We start from the raw sequence: 21,296 nt of genomic DNA, 5'->3' as shown, positions 1-21,296 counted from the left end.
GGTCACTCCGCAGTCGGGTCTGGGAGCAGAGGACGAGCTTTTCTCGCCGGACTCGGCCCCAGACCCCATCTGTGTGGCTGTGACGTCCGCTTCGCCCCGCCCGCTTTGGGTGGTGACGCGGGGGTGGACACGCCCCCGCGCTTACGTCACCAGCCCGGTTCCCTCTCCCGGGAGCGTTGGCGGACGCGCGGCTCCCACCCCCTCCCCTCTCACGGGCTCTCCCCTCCCCGGTGGCGGCCGCGGCCCGACCCTCTGCAAGGCGATGGCCCGGGCCCCGAGCGCGGGCTAGCGTGCCTGGGTGCCCGGCCATGGGCTGTATCGGCTCTCGGAGCCCGGCGGGTCAGGGTAAGAGGCGGAGGCCGGGCCGGTGCTGGGGAGTCTGGCTGCGGCCGCCCGGTGCGCGGGCCGCGGTGGGGGGGGGCCTTGAGGAGGGGGCTGGTGTTGGGAGAGGGAGGAGCCTGCACTGGGGAGGCGGGCCCGGCAAGAGGAGGGAGCGGGCCGAGCCGGGAGGGGGCTTAGCCGACTCGGGCTCGCTCCTAAAGGCCTGCTGCCTGCCTCTGGGCTTTGCGGGGTGGACTCGTGGGCTTTCCGCCTGACTCCCCACCGCTGAGGGTGGCAGGAGGCGCACAGCCTAGAGAGGGACTGGTCAACCCTCTCCAGCCCGTGGCGACTGGCCTTGCACGCCCACTCACGATTACCCCCCTCTGCCTACATCTCTCCTCTCACTGTCCTGGGAGTGGCCCTGTGCTGGGAACCTGCCTCTCCGAGCTGTGTCCCAACCCCCTTCAGGAGGTAGTCTGGAAACGCTGGCCATGCTCCCTACCACGGAGTTTCTGACTAAACTTGTTACCTGCTTTAGAGTCTGCAGGTTGATGAAGTGGACCGCGGCCCCATTTGGGGGCACCTGTGAGCACCTGATCACCTCTCACCTCTTAAAACTGTTTTAGTTCCCTTACCCCACTCCCAACGGAAACAAAAATCACCCTACCCTGTGGAGGGAAACAGGAGCCCAAGGGAGGCTATCAAGGCATCCTTCCCACAACTGCTGATCCCTGCTTGGGCCTTGGTTCCCACAGATGGTGGTGCACGCTGGGGCCTGGCCGTAGTTCTAGTGTCTGAGGTGGGCCAGCCTACTTAACTCCAGTGTCATGGATTTCTCCATGCCTTAGGCCAGGCAGGAGCTTGTGACATTGAGGGCTGGATTTGGAATGGGTCCTGGGCTTTCAGGGCAGGTGGTCAGTCACACAGGCCTTAGTATGTGTGGTACTTGAGGTTCTTTGGAGCTAAGACTCTAGCTGAGATTTGTACTTTACTTGGGTTCACATGAGGAATTCTGGGATTTGTAGTCCTAAATTAATCTCATGACTTTTGAAGCTGAGAAGCAGCAGGCTGCTCTGATTCCTCTGGCCCTGCTAAGGCTTAGAGTTCAGGAAGCCATCCCTCCTTTAGTCAGGAGAGTTTGGCTGACCTCATGACTAGCCTCAAGAGCCCTGATTAGGTACCAGCTGGCAGCCAGGGATGGCCTGTAACCTTGTGTCTTCCTTCTGGTTGGTAGCATTTCTGGGGACCACCAGCTGGCTGAGGCTCAGGGACAGAGACGGCTGCTCCAGCTAAAGGTCAGTTGTTATGTACATTGCCTGTTGGCACTGTCTAGGGGATAAGCCTCATCTCCCTGAGCTCCAGAGAGCTCAGCTGGGCCCTGGCACTCCCACCTCCTCAAAGCCATGAGGCAGAAGTGTTCTCCTTATGTGACTAGGCACAGGTTCCAAGTGGGGAGGGGACTGGCTCAGCATCCGGAGCCAAAATAGGAACAGAACTGGGAGCTGAGCCTGGAGCAGTTCTGGGCTTTTGGTTCTCTGCATCAACACAGCCAGCATGCCTATGATTTCTGTGCTGGGCAAAATGTTTCTGTGGCAGCGTGAAGGGCCTGGAGGACGATGGACTTGTCAGACAAGTCGCAGAGGTGAGATCAGGGACGCAGATGTGATTTGGGAGGTGATGGGAAGCTGAGGAATAGGATGCTTATGTGGCAAGAGGAAAATTACTCTGGCTTAGATTTTGGGAACCAGGCTGAAATAGGAGCAACCAAGTTGGGGCCAAACAGGGCATTAAGAAAAAGCCTTAGGGGACTGGGGCGAAAGTCAGAAAAAATCACGGGTTTGTCAGAAAAGAAGAGTAAAGGGCTGCGCACAAGCTGTGGCTGGCGAGAGGAAGGAACCAGAGCAAGCCTGTAAAGGGTCCAAGTTGTTGGTGGTGATGGTGGTGGAAGACTGTGGTGTGCTTTCCAAGAGGAATGGGTAGGCTGAGAAACCTGAGAAAATTCCGAATTTATCAAAGATTAGGTTTCATACCTAGGGCTTTGATGACACGATATATCTTGAGGAGGATGGTGAGGAGTGGCTGCCACCAAAGGGCCCCCGGAGGCCTGAAGTTCAGGGCTGTGGGATGGGGGCTTTCAGACTTGCGGAGCGCTCCAGGTGGATGCTTATATTCTGGGAGGTGGGGGAGGTGGTATGGAGAAATGGAACGGCAACCCCGGATGAAAATGGGGATCTCGGCAGAAGTGCGAGCCCCGCTGAAAAGCCTTCCCCCCACCCCTCAGTGGCCTCGGATCCGGCGTGGGCTGTGGAGTGGATCGAACTTCCTCGGGGCCTGTCTCTATCTTCCTTGGGATCTGCTCGGACCCTCCGAGGCTGGAGCCGGTCCTCCCGTCCTTCCTCAGTGGACAGTCAGGACTTGCCAGAGGTGCTGGGCCCCTGGTTTTGGTAGTGGGGAGGGTGTGCCGCATCCCGCTTCGCCAGCCTACTCCTGGCTCCCTTTTCCTGCGAGCGAGCGGAGGCGCTATCCGGCCGGCGGGGCCCCAAGGCCGCCCCCATGCCGGTCTGCTCTGCTTGGCGCTGTGCCAGCGGGCGGGCTTTCTTGCGCCTTGGGCCCTGACGTCAGCGCATCCCGGGCCGTATCCCTGGAGACCCTGTTGCATGGTGATGGGTTGCCAGGGAGACATACACCTTTTCTCTGGGCCTGGGCCGCAGCTGCGTGAGCGCAGGCAAGGATGGCGGTGGCTGGGGGGAGTGATGGGTGGGAGGGGGGCGAGTCAGGAAACACCCACCAGGTGCTCCTCCCCCCAGGCCTGGCCAGAAGCTGCCGGCACCACCCTGGGGGCGCTGTCAGCCAGGTATTGAAGGGGAGGGACAGGGTGGGCCTGAGGTCAAGGGGCAGGTGGAGTCCCTCTTCTGAGGGGTGGGAACGTAACGGAGGAGAGCTAGGCAATGCCGAGGAGGGGGTGTGTGCCTCTGACTTCATTCATTCATTGAGGGAAACGTTTCCCCGGGCTGCCAAGGGGCGCTGAGCCAGGGGTAGGGTGGAGGTAGGAACTCAGGTGAATCAGACTCAGGCTTTGCCATCCCAAGATCCCTCAGGAGAGATGCAAGGGCATCGCTGAGGTGGGGCTGCAGGCATCCAAGAGGACAGAGAGAGAAACTGGACTGAAAACGTAATGGGAGGTGGCACTTGAGGGTCAGGCCTTAAATGGTAGGGAGCATTTTGTCAGGCAAGGATGGCATTCTTCGCCCAGGGGAAAGCTGCGTTCCTTTGCCTGGAGGGAAGGTGGGGAAGTGGACTTTTACTGGGCAGAGGAGATCAGTGGTGGATTCCAAGCAGGCCTGGAAGGAGGCCGGGGCCTCACGGAGTGGGTTCCTTCAGTGCCTGACTGTGAAGCTTGCGCTTCACTGGGCCTTGGAGGAGTCCAGGAAAGATTTTAAATAGGGACATATTGTGAGCAGTTGCACTCCAGGAAAATTATTTGTTTATATTTATACTTTGCCTCATTCATTCAGCCTATGTATTTTGAGCGATTACTGTGTACCAGGCGCTATGTTAAACACAAGGGTGCAGCAGTGACCAAGAGAGACCAAATTCCTCAAAGAGCTAAAGATCAACAAGAAATAAGGAAACACAGGAAATAGACCATAATGACACACACGGGGTACGTCGATTGAGGATGGTGGCTTGTTACAGACTACAGAGGGAGGATGGACTACTGGTAGGGTGGCCAGGAAGGCCCTCTGAGAGAGTAATATTTCAGCCAAGACCCCAAAGATGAGAAAGAGCCAGACAGTCATGGGAAGCGGGGAGGGGAACACTTACATACACAACATTCTGGGCTGAGGAAACAGTGTGTTCCAAGTCTCAGCGTGAGTTGGAACTTGGGGGACCACCACTTGTGCTAATCTGGGCAAGGGGCACTGAGGGCTTGCCCTTGAGGAAGGGCAGTGGCAGTGGGAGTGGAATGGTTGAGGGTACTATAAGAGACAGTTTGGCGATGGAATCATTAGGTCTTAACACCAGATACGGGTAAGCAAGATAGGGGAGAGCTGAGGTTTGGAGCCAGGCTGAATGGTGGGGTGATGCAAAGTCAGGAAGTCTGGAAGCAGGGCCAGATATGGGGAGAAGGTGTTGGGCTTGGTTTTGGTCATGCTGTAGGCTCTAGAAACAGCTAGAATGGGGGTCAGAAGACTGAGAGGAGGAGAGGGGCAAGGGAGAGAGGACCTGAAGGGAAGTCCCTCTTCCCATACCCTTGTCCCCTCCTCTTTGCTCTTCTCAAAGGCCCCACTCCGTTTACTTGCCAACCTGCTTCCCTCCCCTCTGCAAGCTGGGACAGTGGAGGGTTAGCTGCAGTTCTGCTTCTTTGGGCCTGACGGAGTCTCTGTTGCTCCCTGGGAGGACACAGTTTGCTGATCCTGGCTTCTTACCCTCTTACATATCCCAGCAGCCACTGGGACATCTGAGATGCTCTCGCATCTCTTCTCGGCTCCCACATCCGCTTGATGCCTTGGGTGGAGTACGGGCATCTGGGGGACACTGCTGTCAGAGGGGCACTCACCCTCTGATGCTGTCACCCAAGGTGAATGTTGGAGACACAGTCGCGATGCTGCCCAAGTCCCGAAGAGCCCTAACTATCCAGGAGATTGCTGCGCTGGCCAGATCCTCCCTGCATGGTATGCACCCTCTCCCGTGCCTCTGGCCATTTGGTCCTTTCTTTGCCCTTTTGCACATGCCCTTGGGGACTGGATCCTGTGAGCTCTTGCTGGGATCTCCCTTTTCCTCTCTTTCTCAGATGAATCCCAGCCTCCTCCTCCCACCCAAGGGCACATGTGGACCCTACCACTTCCCTCCCAGATGCTCCCTGGTCTTTCCCCTTACCAGCTTTCCTCACTCTGGCCCACCTTCAGGTATTTCCCAGGTAGTGAAGGACCACGTGACCAAGCCCACTGCCATGGCCCAGGGCCGAGTGGCTCACCTCATTGAGTGGAAGGGCTGGAGCAAGCCAAGTGACTCGCCCGCTGCCCTAGAATCAGCCTTTTCCTCCTATTCAGACCTCAGTGAGGGTGAACAAGAGGCTCGCTTTGCAGCAGGTGGGTTTATCAGGGATGCTCGTGTGCCTCTCCTTGGGCCTGATGTGGGGGTTGGAGTCTTTCTACACCCCTGTGTCTACCCTCTCCTGTGTCCAAGCTGAGCCCTAGTCTTAGTTCATCCTCTCTGCTAAACGAATTCTGTGTCCTTCCTCTCAGGAGTGGCCGAGCAATTCGCCATTGCAGAAGCCAAGCTCCGGGCATGGTCATCAGTGGATGGGGAGGACTCCACCGATGAATCCTATGATGAGGACTTTGCTGGGGGAACTGACTCAGGTGAGGGGACATCCCATTGCTAGTGCTGCCAGCTGGGCTGGAACTGCCTGATAGGCCTTGTGATTCAGAGCTTGGCCTTTGTTTTGGAAGGGGAGATCCAGAATGTCCTCAAGCTGTGGAAGGGGAGAGGAGAGGGACAGACTCTGTCCAGGCAGTCCTTGACATTCAAGGGGCAGGTGGGCTATCTACGCTTGTGGGTGGGCAGTCAGCAGTTGGAAATGGAGTGGTTCCTCTTTCACAGGTGCTGAGCCTTCTCTGCCTGTCTGTGCAGTTGGGCTTTGCAGTCCTGAAAAAAAAAAAGGCCCAGGGCTTCCCTGGTGGCGCAGTGGTTGAGAGTCTGCCTGCCGATGCGGGGGACACGGGTTCGTGCCCCGGTCTGGGAAGATCCCACATGCCGCGGAGCGGCTAGGCCCGTGAGCCATGGCCGCTGAGCCTGCGCGTCCGGAGCCTGCGCTCCACAATGAGAGAGGCCACAACAGTGAGAGGCCCGCGTACCGCAAAAAAAAAAAAAAAAAAAAAATAGGCCCAGAGACCTCACTGATACGTTCTCAGCAGCTGCTCTCTGAGAGGGTCCGCTTCTGGCTGGCTGTGGCAGCGCAGAGGAGCCGCAGTGCAGCAGCACAGCTCCTCACAGGGCTGGGGCCCCAGGCAAACAGGAAGGCTTGCTGGGCCTGGACTGCCCACAGGGCCGCTGGCTCCAGCTCAGCATCCTTGCCTTCCAGCCAAGGCCTGCCTGTGGACCTTTCTCTGGGCCAGGGCATGCAGAGGGGACCCTGCGGGGGGCTGTGCAGCTGTGCAGAGGCCCTCCTTTCATCTTCCATTCTCTGAACCACATGGCTGACTTTCTCTGTAGCTTCTGGGCTCAAACCTCACAGGCCACCTTCCCCCCCCCTTTGCCTTTGAAGATCATTGCCTCCGCCCACCCCGACCCCTCCAGCTAATTAACAAGTTCTCCAAGGTGGGCAATACATTAGAGCAGACTGGAGACTGCTGCTGTGGTCTAGAGGGGACTGATTTGGATGCCTGAACCACAAGCGTTTTTGTTTAATTGAGTTCCAGGCTTGCTTTGACTCCTGGTATAATGATAATAACTAACATTTATCCAAGGCCACTACTAGCCTATGTGGAATCTTTGTGCAAATTAGAAAAAGGCATGTCTTTATCTGGTGGGCACAGACCCATGCTAGAGCATGTTGCTTGGTGGGTAGAGTGAGTGCTGAATTTCAGCCCTCACTCACTGCCTTGGACAGGCTCCCCTCGTGCAGTGAACAACCTGCACCATGTATGGTATCCCTGTATATTTTGTTTCATATGGTGTACCAGAGTCTGTTGTTCTCTCAAGAACCCTGTAAATTTATAACCCCCAATTCACCATTAAGGGAATCGAGGCACTGAGAGGTTAAGTGACTTGCTCCAAGTTACTCAGCTCCTGTGAGGGTGGAGCTGAGAGGATGCGGCTTCCATTCCAGGTTGGCCAATTGAAGTGGGGCTAGCAGGGCTGTCTTCTTTCTCTCCCCCTGCAGACATGACTGGGCAGCTGCCCCTGGGGCCCCACCTCCAGGACCTCTTCACCGGCCACCGATTCTCCCGGCCTATGCGCCAGGGCTCCGTGGAACCCGAGAGCGACTGCTCGCAGACCGTGTCCCCAGAGACCCTGTGCTCTAGTCTGTGCAGCCTGGAGGACGGGTTGTTGGGCTCCCCGGCCCGCCTGGCTTCCCAGCTGCTGGGCGACGAGCTGCTCCTCGCCAAACTGCCCCACAGCCGGGAAAGTGCCTTCCGCAGCCTGGGCCCATTGGAGGCCCAGGACTCGCTCTACAACTCGCCCCTCACAGAGTCCTGCCTTTCTCCTGCTGAGGAGGAGCCAGCCCCCTGCAAGGACTGCCAGCCGCTCTGCCTGCCGCCAGCGAGCAGCTGGGAACGGCAGCGGCAAGCCTCTGACGTAGCTTCTTCTGGGGTGGTGTCCTTAGACGAGGATGAGGTGGAGCCAGAGGAACAGTGACCCAAATCATGCCCGGTGGTGGCATGTGTCCCCTGGCCGCTGCTGGGGGCAGAGCCTCTGTGCCCAAGCACGGGCGAGGCTTCCAGCAGAGCTCCAAAGCCTGGAGGGCTCCTGGGAGCACTCACTCCTCCATTGTGTGTTTGCATGAAAGTGTTCAGAGGAGGCAGGGGCCAGGCTGGGGGCGCATGTCCTGCCCCCACTCCTGGGGTTTGCCGGGGGTTGCCCGGGGCCCCTGGGGCATGGCTACAGCTGTGGCAGACAGTGATGTTCATGTTCTTAAATCAAAACCACCACGTGCACATTTCCCCCTTGGGTGATGTGAACCCCTATGGGGGCAGCTGTGACTGGGCTGTGTGGGGTGGAGCGGGAGGGAGCCCTGCCTCCCCACCCCCTCCCCCTGCCTCTCCTCTGCTTCTCTCCTCACCTCCGAGTCCATGTGTAGTGCTTGACAGAATTGCCCCCGCCCGGGGTGGGGGGTGGCTCTGACCCTCCTGGAGCCTCTGGATTGAGCTGTCCCCCCAAGGGCCCCTCGCCCAGCTGGGCTCGTGCTGTGCTTCACCTGTCCATCATCTCTAAATCTTCTTTTTCCTAAAGAGGGGTCTTGGTCTGTTCTTTCAGTCGGATCTTCTCTGGGAGGCACTGGAATGATGAAGGCCTGTACTCTCGGCCCTTTCCCTGGCCCCCCTGGCGGGGTCTGGGCCCTTTCCCAGCGACTTGTAGGACATGTGGGCAGGGTCCCGGTGGCTCTCAGCCCGGGGGCTGCCCCATTCACTCAAGAGTTCTCTTTAGGGTGGAGCTGGAAGACGGGATGGCTCTGGTTGCCACGGAGCCGTGATTTGGATGTTCTTCCAGAGAGGGCCACGAGGGGGCCACACAGGTGGCTGGGCAGCTGCCAGCAGGAATGGTGCCAACGAGTGACAGTCATGAGGGAGCGTCTCTCCTTGGGGAGGAAAGAGGGTAGTGCCTTTCTTGGCTGAACAAAAGGCCAAAGCTACCTTACTGGGGGACTGCGCCCCAACCAGGGTGTTGATGGCAAGCGGTGGTGGCGGCCTCTGCAGACCCTGCGTTCCACGGACAGCAGGCTCTGGAGTTTTATGGCTGTCGGGGGGGGTGGGTGGCTGCTGAATGTGGAGCCTCGTAGGCTTTGGCAGGTGAGAGGGCCCAAGGTAAGAACAGGAGCCGGTGGGCACAAGCATTCTACATAGAAGTGGCTCATTAGGTGTTTATTTTGTTCTATTTAAGAATTTGTTTTATTAAATTAATATAAAAATCTTTGTAAATCTCTATGTACATCTGGTGACGGGAGGTTCCAGTATAAACCCATATTAGTTCTACCCCTTCCCTCAAAGGGGGAGCAGGGGTCCAGTGAACCCACCTCCACCCTGTCAGGGCAGTGCTGACCTTCCTGCCCTTGGAACATTTGCTGCAGGTGGGCACTGGGTCAGATTTCAGGTAGGATGAGCCAGGAGATGCTAGCACCCCAGGTCTGGAAGCGGGGCTGGAACTCCTGTTTTCCCAAGGCAGAAGGAACAGGAGAGCTGCAGGATCTGGGTCGACAGCCATGGCCACTGCCATCCCAGGCCACCCCTTGAGGGGATCACTGGCACTTGTCGTCGCTGTCAGAAGGACTGCCCTCCCGGGGGAGGCCGTGGCGGGAGCGGGGCCCCCAGAGTGCATGCACCTCAGTGGTCTCTGTGTCACTGCTGCTGGTGGCACTGTCTCGGAAGCTGGCAAGGGGCGGCCGGACTTTCACACCCTGTGCTGTGACAGAGCCCTCGATAGCCTTCCGGAGCTGGAAAGGTGAGAGGATCAGATGTGTGGACTCGGAGCTCCCTGCTCAGACTCCTCCCCAGCACTTCCCCAGGTGGCTGGACATAAGCCTCTGAGCCTTTTTGGAAGTGGAAGTGGTCACTATCATCTCACCTCCTTTAGGGTGACAATTCCAATGAGTCTGCCAATACTGGTGACGTAAGCATGGTCCACTCCCAGCAGTGAGAAGATGGTGTGAGTCTGCGGGGTGGGGAGAAAACACATTGGACTTGATGTGTGAGGGGACAGCTCTAGATTATAGGCCAGAGGGACCCAGAACAAGGTGGTGGGGGGCAGTAGAAGGGGTGAGGATGGATGGTGAGGAAGGGGACAGAACCACTGGAGGAAAAAGAACAATAGAATGTTTCTGTAACCAGGCCTCAGAAACTTGATAGTGGGAATCTTTATGTTGCTTACATTGATGGAGCAAGGGACAGAGGAAGGCTTCTTTGTCCCACGTTAGAAAGGAGGACAGAAGAGAGAACAACTGTTGAAATACGACATCAGATGATTGGCCAGGCACTGGGCTAGGTCTTTCCTACATTAACATTTAATTTCAGTAGTGTCCTGAGAAGTAAGTATGATACCCATTCTACAGGAGAGGCAACATGAAGGTCAGAGCTGAAGTGACTCGCTCAAGGTCACCAGGAAGAAGTGGCCTTGCAGCCCCAGCTCACTTTTCATCACATTATAGAAGGAGGAAGCACAGCACCAGTCATCCCATGCAGCTGTCCAATTAGTCATGGACCAAAGTTCCACACGCACCCCACTCCCCCTTAAGGGTATTGGCCCTGAATCCTCTGCCCCTAACTCACCTCTGCGGCTGATACATGCTTCCCATTGGCTCTCGGCTGGCCAGTTTTGGTACCCCTCCAATCTTGGCCTGCAGCACTCTACACCTCTCAAACAGTTTGCCTTTTCTGGGGCCCAAGTAGCATCCCGGGTCCTTTTGAGATGTAGCTTGCAGTCCAGGAGGACAACAGTCATGCCCATCCCCCCATGTTTTTCTTGCTTCGGGCCCTCCCCCCAGGCTTTCGAATGTAATCACCAGGGTTCAGAAATTGTCAGGCAGTTCCCCTTGTGCTCTAAGTGGATTTTCTTGGGCCAGATGTCTTGAAAACCACTCTACTGACTCAGCAGTTCCTGGAATTTTTGGCCCATCATTTATCGCACTGTTTTGAGTTTACTTGTAAGCGTTTTGGCTTAATATTTGAATCAAAATGGGCATTAATAACCCAGCTTCCTGAATACCACTTACTCAGAACTCACTGTTATCATCTTAACACTTTAAAAATGTTTTATTATACAGTGCTAAATTCTCCATCTAAGACATGACAGTAATTATAAAAGGAGATAGAAGTTCAGTTTTAGAATACACTTTTCTGTGCTCCTTCCATGCCTACGTCATAACTGTCATGTGGTTAGCAAGTTCCTCCTCATATCTAACTTGAATCCTATGTGCTACAAGTTATCTTTAATTTCTTCATAAGACTTCAGAGGGAAGCATATCGTTATATTTCCTGTTTCAATAATCCCTTAGCCTTGCCTTATCATTTAATAATCCCTCTCAGCTTCTCCCAAGGATCCTATTAAATAGTTCCCATTGATTTTCTGTTCTCCACCATCCTAATCAGAGTGAGCTTCTGGCAGACTATATGCTTTTTAGATTTCCAAACCACTTGTCCCACTAAGCCTTACTGATTGACTTTCTGAACAACCTGGCCATTCCCCCCAACCTCCTCACCATCCTCGCCAGACAGGGCTGCAACATCCTAATGGGTTCTGCTTTCTGCCTCCCTTCCCTCCAACTTGGCTCTGCCATACTAAGAGCTTTCTCAAACTTGAGTTAGACCCCAGACTCCCCAGAATGGCCCATTGAGACCCTTCCCAAACTCGCCTCAGCCTGTCTTTCCAGCCTCAGATGCCGCCAGCCACCCCAGCTTCCAGCCTCAGATAATCACTCATCCTCTTCTGAGAACATCCATTTCTTCCACGCTTCAGCCCTTCCCTCACGACACCATCTTTTAAAGTCTCCTGTTGTTCACCTCTCAGTATAAGTAGTAACAGTAATTCCTAACATGTATCGAATACTTACTATGTGCTGGGCACTGTTCTAAGTGCTTCACATGTTATCAACTTTAATCCTCAGAAAAACCTATGTTGGCACAACGATCCCATTTTACAGAGAAGTAAAGTGAGGCACAGAGGCTAAGAAATGTGACAAGGTTTCGGGTTCAGCCCGCTGGCACTCTAGCTTCCCCCCTCCACCCACTGCTGCTCTGCAGGCGGCCCTGAATGAATGAGGCACTCTGATGGTACGGGGACGTCCAGTGGCACAGGTTCCTAAATAGTCTCCAGTGTATTCCTCTTCCCTCTGCATGTTCCTTTCCTGGACTTCACGGGGCTACTACTTACTGACTCCTCAGGCCTACAAGGACATTTTGAATTCTCATCTTGTATGTTCTTATCACTTTCAGTTCTTTATACTTTTGTTAGTTGGTTCCTCAAAGGCTTCATTTCTTCCTCTGATTTTTAAGTTTGCAACAAACACCTACTTTGTTCTTTTTCATTTTCATTTAATTAGACACCAGGGAGCCCACCGGAGGGCCCATACTTCTTGGGCTTGGAAACAGTGAATTGACAGGGAGAGGGTCAGTTTTGCCTTCCAAAAGAATCCTGGGATTGGGGCCAGGAAATCTGGCCTCTGGGCCTGACTCTGCTATATTGACTCGGGCAAGTAACCTCCTCACTGCCTCAGCTTCCCTGTGTATTAACATGGTTAAATCCATAGGCTTTTGGGTCAGACCATCTTGGATTCCAGCCCTAGTTCTGCTACTTACTAGCTGTGTAACCTTGGCCAACCTGCTTAACCTCTCTGAATCTCAATGTCCTCATAAAAACTAGAATAGAGGGGCTTCCCTGGTGGCGCAGTGGTTGGGAGTCCGCCTGCCGATGCAGGGGACGTGGGTTCGTGCCCCAGTCTGGGAAGATCCCACGTGCTGCAGGGCAGCTGGGCCCGTGAGCCATGGCGGATGAGCATGCGCGTCCGGAGCCTGTGCTCCGCAACGGGAGAGGCCGCAACAGTGAGAGGCCCGCATACCGCCAAAAAGACAAAAAAACAAAACAAAACAAAAAAACAAAAAAACTAGGATAGAAAAACTAGAATATCACAATACCCATCTTACAGGGTGGTTGTGAGGATTAAATTAAACATGTGAAGAGCTCAGCCCACTGCCTGGCATGTAGCAGGCACTAAAAAAAACCACGTCAGCGTTATCATCGTCATTGTGTGATGTCTGGAGATTAAGTAAGGTGATAGAAACGCTTTAGAGGTCTTAGGAAGAAAGGCTTTAAATAAAAGCCAAATGTATTATTCACAGGCCTATCTTCTTTTTTTCTTGCAATTGCACTGCAGTTCCCCACTCATCTTGATCCGAGGTCTTTACCCAAAGGCTTATACGTTCCTTTATTACCTTTTGCTTTTTTGCTTTTGTCCCCTGTTCTTCCTGCCCTGCTTGTCTGCACTAGGCTGGCTCTTGGGCACAGTTTGTGTCTAAGCTAGCTGCCCAAGCTGCAGACCTTGGGAAAATTCCTCCTCTTCCCCCGTCTAATGTGCTCAGAGGCTTGCACGTTAAATCTGTCAACAGTTTAGCTAAACCCCCCTGGTTTTTGCCCAAGCAGCCTGCTGGGTGTGCCTGTACTCCCCGCCTTCGCTCAGAGGCCTGAAGGTGCCCAATGATGCCGGCTGCGCCATTCTTGGGGGGCCCGAGGCAGTCCTGCAAAGACAGCCCCTGCCCTCTCTTAGCGTCAGCCTCACCCACCGCACTGCACTCCAGTTTTCTCTGCATTTATGCAGGCCATTGTGCCCTTCTGCTGAGCTATCTTCCTGTGTCTCTACCAGTTTTCCTTTGGCCTACACTGAGTCAGACTTTCTGGGGTCTGACATTCCAAGCCCCCCACTAGGCACTTCTCATCTTTGTTTATCTCTTCTCTGCAGTGTCCCCAATCCTACTTGGATGTTTGTTCGCTTGTTTATTAGATTTTCTTATCCTGCCTATTTCTCACCCATTTTTTTCAGCGTGGGTGTATCAGCCTTGTCAGGCGCTGGCAGCCTCCTGCCTAGCTCTGACTCTAGAAGGTCAGAGGCCTTCTGGCTTCCACCCAGCTCCAGCCCTGTCTTTGTTGCCGCTTTGGTCCAGAGTTCCCTGGGGGCAAGGCTGAGCAGAAGAAAAATGATGCTTGGCTTCACCATAGGCAGGAAGAGGCTAAGGGGCCCTGCTCCTGGCCTCCCATCGTTTGAAGCAATGTGTTTGAAAAACATCTTAGCACAGAGCCCACTCTCTCCTGTCTCTTTTTTCCCCACTGGCTTGAGTCCAAACTTGTGGGAGGACTTAGCTCCCCACCCTGTGCTCCTGAGAGCCCAGGCAGCCCCGGGCCTCTGGCCCTACCTTGTGCAAAGAGGTCCGCTCCACCAGCTGGAAGGGGGCAGGGTCAATTTTGCAGTCGCTGAAGTTGACAGGTTCATCTAGTTGCTGCTCCTCCCACTCTAGAATCTGAGGGGACAAGACTAGGAGGGTTAGGGAGAAAGTACCAAAAGCTGCTCTCACCTCCTTGAAAGTTGGCCTGCCCTTCTTCCTACCCCATGGTCCCTCCCATGGGGACAGCAGCCAACATGATGACTGAACACACTCAGGAAGAAGAGTCCAGAGTCCAGTCACACCTTACCTCCTCAGGGGTCATCTCGCCTTCCAGGTCCGAGTCACTCTAGGAGAGAGGAAGGAAGGTTGGCAGCTAGGGGCTTGGGGGAGGTGGTGTATCTCACCGGCTCAGGGGAAGCTTACCCTGCCTAGAGCCCGGCCCTCCCTGTCTAGTGCTCCTGAGCTGCAGGAAGAGAGGGAGCACTTACCGCCAAGGAAATTCGGACCCGCTTCGGCTTGCGTTTGTCACATTTTTCCGACTTCTCCAACTTTGTTAGCGCCAAACCAGAGAGAAGAGGAGTTGATGTTATAGGGAGGAGGGAGGTGAGGGAAAGTGGTGGGGCTGGGAGGAAGGGCACAGTGCAGGGACAGCTGATATCCAGGAGGGAAGAAGGGCAGGGAGAGTGGAGGCAGGCACTGCAGGGTTAACGGACAGGTGGTCTCAGCGTCAGAGAGAGAGCTGGAGAGAAAGAGCCAGATGGAGAGGCTCTAACCACTCACCTCTGAAGCAGGCTCGGGGGGCGGACTGCCACAGAAGAGGCTTCTGAGGGCGATGCCTGCCTGCTCCATGTTCCCTGTGTTCCCAAACACAAGGCCCTGAGGGCAATGTCATCCTTGCTGGAGAGGATCAGGAGAGGTGAGGAGGGCAAGGGGAGAGGCGTCCTGGTTCTGCTCCTGGCCCATCTGGGCAGCCTCTTAGCTGGGATGTGCTCCAGTAAAAAGGTTGGGCAGGGACCCTAATGCATCTCCGGGGCTGGTCTCTGGCTCCGTCGTGCTAGCAGATGGGCTCACCTGTGGGACTCTCCTTGAGGTTCATGGTGTTGCTGGGCCCCCTCTTGAGAGCAGGCTTCAGGGGCTTGTGAGTCTCCCCCCGTGCTGCAGGGAAGCCCGAGTCTTCTGTGTTCACCTGCACAGGCAGGAAGGGGTTGGGGAGCCCATGGCCTTGGACCACCTCTAAGTCACCCTCCCAAACAGTCTACACAATGACATTTAGGAAGTCTGGGTGCCCCTGCCATGGGGCTTCTCCCCTCACCTGGAAGAGGAGGGAGGTCTCAGGGCTGGGGGGACTCTCCTGATCAGAGGGGGAAGAGGTCCGGGCAGCTCGATGCTCCTGCATGTACTGCCGCCGGCGGGCTGGGCTCAGCTGAGCCCCCAGCAATGCCACCACCTGTGAGCACTCGATGGAGCCCAGGAGGATCATGGACTCTGGAGAGAGCAGGTGGGAGGACTCAGGAGCTGGGGTGAGGCCCTCCTACCCCCCTGACCTTCTCTCACACCCAGTGTGGGGCCTTGGACACAAACCACACTCCCGAGGGAAACCCTGGCTGGGTTTGCTAGCTTACTGCCTTTGGAACCAAGGAGACTGGTCCTGAGCTCCTGCCCCTCCCCCTTCCTGAGCAGCGACCCAGGCAGATGACCCTAGCACCTGGGCCCTCTCCTGGTCTCACCAGGGGACTCTACTAGGGCCAGCACGCGGCCCTTGGTCCTGTGCAGTGCCAACCGCAGGTCCCGGAAGGTGCAGCTGAGGGCCACGTGGGGAACATCCCGCACCATGATGTCCTCCACTCGCACCCGGTACTGCCTGAGAGCAGAGAGAGGCACGTGGTTTGCCATCAGCATGGGGAGGGTAGCCCGGAGCACTACTATCCCAGGGCCGTGAGGAAGGCCCCAGAGCCTATGGGGACAAGGGCTAAGGACCGAGGTGTACCTACTGCCTTCGTTCTGATGGGGTGGGTCAGCCACAGCTCCCCCAGGGAGTGGACAAGGGCAGCTCTGGCCAGGAGGGAGCAGGGTGGCTGGTCTCCCAGCCTCACTGGCTGAAGACCTTGCTGGAGGTGGGTGGGAGGGAGTCCTAGGGTGGCTTCTGCCCCTCAACCGCTCCCCCCTTGTCACCCAGTCCTCCATACTGGTGGCGGCCCCAGCCCAGCTCGGGCAGATAGGGCAGTTTCTTGATTCGGATGATGCTGTCATAGAGCGAGGGCTGTAGGCTCTGGGCAACGGCGTTGGCCAGGATGACGGCGATCATAACAGGCAGGATGTGGGCGATCTGGCCTGTGAGCTCGAACACGATCACGGCCGTGGACACTGTGTGTGTCACTGCTCCTGCCAGCGCAGCCGCCCCTGGGGACAGCCACCCTCAGTCTCCTCAGGGTGCCCAGGCCCCAGATGACGCCACCCGCCAGTCCTGTAGGGACCCTCTGGGCTGCCCAGTACAATCCTGGGGAGTGGGCTTCTGCTGCCAAGAGAAGCCTGGTTTCTGCCAGCAGGGGGCGCCAGAGCCTCTGGCCCTGTGGCCCAGCCAGGGGTTTTCCAAGACAACGGGGGACCTGCAGCACTCACCCACCACTGCATAGCCTCCAGGCACGATCCGGTAAGTGCTGCCGTCTGTGTGAATCCCGTCTGGGAACCAGGCAGCCATGCTTTCGCCCACCAGACGCCCAAATGCTGCTCCTTCAGGGAGGGGGGTGGGAATTGAAACAGGTAGTGGAGGGGGTGGGCAGGGACACTAGGAAGAGAGAGGGTCAGAGGGTAGGGGAGGGGGCCGGTGGGTCATTCAGTGCAGGGGACTGCCCTGCGGGGGGCGGGGGCAGGGGCAGGTACTGGACCAAAACCCGCTCCCAGGCAGACAGGGGACAGCCAGGGGGCAGCCAGAGGGTGCAGGCTGGGAGAACCGCAGCTGAGGACTCACCAATAACAAAGACAGGCATGAAGGCCCCGCAGGGCACTGGGATGGTGGTGGCCAGTGCAGACATCCAGAACTGCAGGCAGGAGGTCGTTCAAACAGGTAGAGGCACCTCCAGGCCCCAGGCAGCTCCCAGCTCCACCCCAGAAGCCTACCTTGCTTATCAGTCAGGCACAAACTTCCCAGCTATCTTGGAATCCCCCAGAGGTGAAGGAAAGGAGGACTCAGGCACCAGGTGGCTTGGGTTCAAATCCTCACCCTGCCATCTAGCTGTGTGACTTTGGGCCAGTTACTTAGCCTCTTTGTGCCTCGACTTCCCATCTTTAAACAGGGGTACTGATAGTACCTTTCTCACAGCACTGTGGTGAGGCTTAAAGGAGTTAACATACGGAAAGCGCTTAGAACAGTGCCCCGCACCTAGTAAGCTTATGTTGGCCATACATATGTAAGGAGCCCCACCTTCATGAGAATGAAGATGACCAGGGTGAGGAAAACGTTGGCGCGTGGTGGGTTCCAGGCCTGTGAGGTTCCGGGTGGCTCAAGCTCCTCCATCAGGCCCTGGCGGACCCACGTCCGGTTGTCAAACAGGGTGACCAGTGTCTCTTTCTGTGAGAGCTGTAGGTGAACAGGGTGCCTCAGGCTGGGGGACAGACAGGATGAAGGAAAGGGGCCCACAGGAGAGCAGGGACTGTTGGCTTTAGAAGGGATGCATCCCAAGAGAAAGTACAAGTTCCTGTTCTGCCTGGGGTTACCTGTCCAGCCATGAACTGTCCAAAGCCAGGGGGGAAGGTCAGAGTAGAGATGAGCAGGGTCACCAGAGCCGGGAAGAGCAGGCGTCTAGAGATGTAGATTTCATAGCATCAAATACTTACTACAGACTGGTGATAGGCTTGGGTGCCCTCACATACCTCAGGGCTGAGGTCACAGCAGGGCCTTGGCTCTTACATAAAAGCACACAGTTCTGAAAGAAGGCCCCCTTTGCCATCCATGATACGACGTCTCTGAGGGTGATGGCCATCCAGGGTTATAATGAACCCAAATGCCTTTCTGTTGGCTCCTGACTCCCTAAGTGGGTAGCACCAGCAGAAAATTCATCCCCCCAGCCCTCTTTGGACACCTCTAAGCCGTGACGCCTCCCCTCACGCTCAAGTTTCTTCTGCCTCTGTCTGTTTCTCCGAGGTGACTTAACAGGGAAGGTCACACAACATATACTCCAATAAAGAGGTTAAAAAAAAAAAAAAGAGTGAAGGTCGGTGTTGGGGGAAGCCGGGGTCACTCATGAAGTTGACCGAAGGTGCCAAAGGCAGCAGGTTCAGTTGGTTGCCCCTTCCCTGAAGGACGTCAGTCCCAACAGAAGTCATGTCTCAGGTCTCCCCACTCCCAATCCTCAGGGTCACAACTGAGAGAGCTGTGCTCCATGAGGGAAGAACTAAGACCCAAACATTCTCCAGGGATCATTGCTATCTGGGCCAGGCCAAGAGCCTACCGGAAGCCTTAGCCTTTGATCCAAAATGCCCTCTGCCACTGACTAAAAATCCAAAAGTGCCAATTTTCAGGTAATTCAAATAAAAGTCAAAACGTTCAGTCTGGAAAACACCACTGAGTGCCTGTTTTTGACTGGGCCACTACCTACCATCTCACCTGTCACCCCCCTTCCCCCAGGCCACGACCCTCACACAACCCAAAGTGCCCCAGAATCAACTCACTTCTTCATGAGGAAACGGTTGATGGTCTTCTGCTTCCTCATCACCTGGACAATCTTCCGGTTCAGGTAGACAAAGAGCGCTCCCCCGAAGCCACTTGCAATACTGGAGAGGGAACAAGCACCTGGGTGAAAGGAGGTCTCCCCTCTCTTACCTCCTCCTCTCTGACCCGCCTCAGCTCCCTCGGCTCCTCACCCAATGACAGCAAAGGCCGGCAGCTCCTGGAGGTCGAAGGGGAAGTCAAGCCGGAACCGGGTTTTGAAGAGAGCCGTAATGGTCTCTGAAGGGAAGCAGAGTAGCAGAGGGAGGTTGGCTGTAGCCTCGGAGGTCCCCACCTGAGCCATTTCAGGGCTCCTCTCATGCCCCAGGTCCCCCCACCTTCATCACGGTTCCAGACTGCCAAGACCCGGAAGATGAAGGCACTGAAGGTGGCGGCAAAGAAGCCCCGCCAGTAGTTCCGCACAGCGAAGAAGGTAGAGGTGACCTCGATGCTGAAGAGCACACCTGCGGGGGCGGGGTGTGGGCAAGGAGAGCGCCCCTTGAGGCCTGGGCCTGGCCTATCGTCTCAGACCCAAGGGCAGGGCTGGGGCTGACCTCACTGCCCACCTCCAATGGGTGCCGCAAAGCAGCAGCCCACTCCCACGGCACAGGCGGCGGCCAGCATCTCTGTGTTCCGGGATTCGTTCTGGCGAGAGCGGTGGAAAGGGGAGTCGGCGTTAGTGCGGGCTCAGCAGCCCATCCCTCCCCTCTGCCTTCTCCCAAGGTCCCCCTTACCTCATAGATGCCCCCAAACAGGGAGAGGAACTTGCTGAGGAGAGCAGCACACATGCTTGCGATATGCACAAAAGGGCCCTGGGAGATGGGGGCAGGTGGTGAGTGGGGAAGGGGCACACCCTGACCTTGGCCTGGCTTCTTCCTCCACTTGATGGACTCCTTTATTCCCCAACCTGCACTTACCTCTTTGCCGAGGGGCATCCCACTGCCGAGGGCACAGGTCAGCCCAATAACCTTAGCTACGAAGGTCTTGAGGGTGAGGTATTCCTTGAGCACCACTCCCCGCAAGATGGTCTTCATCTCGGGGATGCCGGACCCTGGAAAGGCACAATCCCAGGACAGTCATTTGATGTGCCGGTTTCAGGAGGTCCCTTCTCCGCCCTCTCTTTCTCTTCTATTGTACCGACAGCCTGAGGAGCCAGGATCTGTGTGAATCCAGCAGAGAAAGTGATGAGGACAACGGGGTAGGTGACCCAGGCCAGATACTGGAGTAAGAGGTTAGTGTTCAAGCCCCGGGACATCCACTGCTGAGCTGTGGGGAGAGGATGTGCCATTGGAGCTCCGAAGCGCACACCCAGTCCCCTCCTGGCCACTGGACATACTGGTGTGACAAGGTGTCCCAGGGAATATCACACAGAGCACAGGCACAAGGGGTAGGGAGGGGGCTAGAGGGCATGCACGGAGACAAAGATCACTATAGGTAAGAGGGTCAGTTGGATAGGCGTGGCAACAAGTTGTGGCCTATGGGAGTGGCAGTGATTATGCCTGAAGATGGGGCACTCAGGCTGGCCGGGGGAAGTGGTCAATGGACAAGTGTGGCATAAAGGAGGCAGGTTGGTTCTCCCTAGCCCTTCCCCACCAGCCCTTGTCCTCACCCTGCAGGCAGGCAGCGATGGCATAGTCCATGGCCCAGCTGACCAGTGCCATGAGGAGCCCCAACAGGACCAGGAAGATCCAGTCTTCACCAACCCTGGACACTAGGAACTTATGGCAGTGTACAGTACAGACTGGGAGCAGGGAAGGGAAGAAGGGGAGGCTGGCACCAAAGTGCTCCTACCCCTGTCCCCCCGCCCCCCACAGGCAGCTCTAATGGTCTCGGACCCCCTCAGCACAGCACAGCCAAGTCCCCTGTCCCAACCCAGGTCTCACTACGGCATCGGGTGCAACGGCTCTGTCCGTATTCCAGAAGCTCTGGGGCAGCCGAGGGGAAGGTGGACCCCTCCAGGGCTCGGGCCCTCCCAGACGGATCCGAGCAGCTTCCTCTTTGGCAAAGGCCCCAAGGTCCTGAGTATACCGGCCATACATCTGAGAAACAGGGAAGATGGGGGTCAGCAGACATGGGCCGAGTGGGGATGGGGGGAGGGCTCCTGGGGCCTCAACTCCCCTTCTCCCAGTCCCCACATTATATACCCCTTCTTGAACCCACACTTCCCACTTGGGCTTGGGGTGTGGGAACAATGCACACTGCAGATCGTGGGGGCTGTCCTGGCTGGAGTGATGGGCACAGCCACGGTACAGGGACACAGCTCTGGGGGTGGCAGAATAATCGGTCCCCTTCTCACAAGCCTGGGGAGGCACGGAGCACTGAGGAGGAGTGGGAGGGAAGGCCCCAGAGGAGGAAAAGATGGAAAAACCTATGGCAGTCTGCAAGTGGGAGGAGGGAAGGTCAGAGAATAGGGGATGGTCAAGGGCATATGGGTAACAATAAGGGCCTCATGGAACCGGGGGCAGCTGTGTTGGCCTAGGAACAGGCGGGGCCCCAATCCTTATCACGTTCCTGCTGGGCCTCTGGCTTGGAACCGCCTCAGCTGCACCCTCCCACCCACCCTAATCCCCTTGTCCCCATTCTCTACACCCACCCCCCACCAGCCTGCCAGCCCAGCTGGGAGTGGAAAGCCTCTCTGGATGGGGAGAGAGTGCTTGGTGGCCTCAGCCCCATTCTGG

At 56.4% G+C, this 21,296-nt stretch overlaps 2 protein-coding genes across 3 annotated transcripts in view; one reads left to right on the top strand and one right to left on the bottom strand.

The window, feature by feature from the left end:
* The first annotated feature begins 163 nt into the window (after window positions 1–163).
* FAM131A (family with sequence similarity 131 member A) lies at window positions 164–8,877 on the top strand. 2 transcript variants are annotated; one of them, XM_060011013.1, is made up of 7 exons: window positions 164–345; window positions 1,556–1,616; window positions 2,603–2,745; window positions 4,904–4,997; window positions 5,232–5,414; window positions 5,571–5,687; window positions 7,211–8,876. In XM_060011013.1, the coding sequence occupies exons 4-7, from the start codon at window positions 4,928–4,930 to the stop codon at window positions 7,684–7,686; spliced, it is 846 nt and encodes a 281-aa protein (XP_059866996.1). In that variant the 5' UTR covers window positions 164–345; window positions 1,556–1,616; window positions 2,603–2,745; window positions 4,904–4,927; the 3' UTR covers window positions 7,687–8,876. The 2 variants fall into 2 exon arrangements, with proteins under 2 accessions (XP_059866996.1, XP_059866995.1); XM_060011012.1 differs by lacking the exons at window positions 164–345; window positions 1,556–1,616 and adding an exon at window positions 1,824–1,963 and having other exon boundaries at window positions 7,211–8,877.
* A 183-nt stretch (window positions 8,878–9,060) lies between these two features.
* The window catches only part of CLCN2 (chloride voltage-gated channel 2), a 13,526-nt gene continuing 1,290 nt past the window's right edge, over window positions 9,061–21,296 (bottom strand). Inside the window, 24 exon segments of the mRNA XM_060011011.1 lie at window positions 9,061–9,478; window positions 9,610–9,696; window positions 13,944–14,048; window positions 14,221–14,259; window positions 14,402–14,461; window positions 14,694–14,767; window positions 14,985–15,099; window positions 15,226–15,398; window positions 15,641–15,774; window positions 16,100–16,313; window positions 16,533–16,643; window positions 16,882–16,951; window positions 17,335–17,490; window positions 17,628–17,712; window positions 18,582–18,683; window positions 18,774–18,858; window positions 18,957–19,082; window positions 19,185–19,263; window positions 19,353–19,430; window positions 19,536–19,669; window positions 19,756–19,884; window positions 20,228–20,359; window positions 20,502–20,552; window positions 20,555–20,657. Coding sequence (XP_059866994.1) covers window positions 9,284–9,478; window positions 9,610–9,696; window positions 13,944–14,048; window positions 14,221–14,259; window positions 14,402–14,461; window positions 14,694–14,767; window positions 14,985–15,099; window positions 15,226–15,398; window positions 15,641–15,774; window positions 16,100–16,313; window positions 16,533–16,643; window positions 16,882–16,951; window positions 17,335–17,490; window positions 17,628–17,712; window positions 18,582–18,683; window positions 18,774–18,858; window positions 18,957–19,082; window positions 19,185–19,263; window positions 19,353–19,430; window positions 19,536–19,669; window positions 19,756–19,884; window positions 20,228–20,359; window positions 20,502–20,552; window positions 20,555–20,657 — 2,637 coding nt within the window. The 3' untranslated portion in view covers window positions 9,061–9,283.

Source organism: Delphinus delphis, chromosome 4 (assembly GCF_949987515.2).
Source record: "Delphinus delphis chromosome 4, mDelDel1.2, whole genome shotgun sequence".
Taxonomy (NCBI): domain Eukaryota; kingdom Metazoa; phylum Chordata; class Mammalia; order Artiodactyla; family Delphinidae; genus Delphinus; species Delphinus delphis.
The sequence above is the reverse complement of the archived record's forward strand: the minus strand, read 5'-3'. Positions and strand labels throughout refer to the sequence as shown.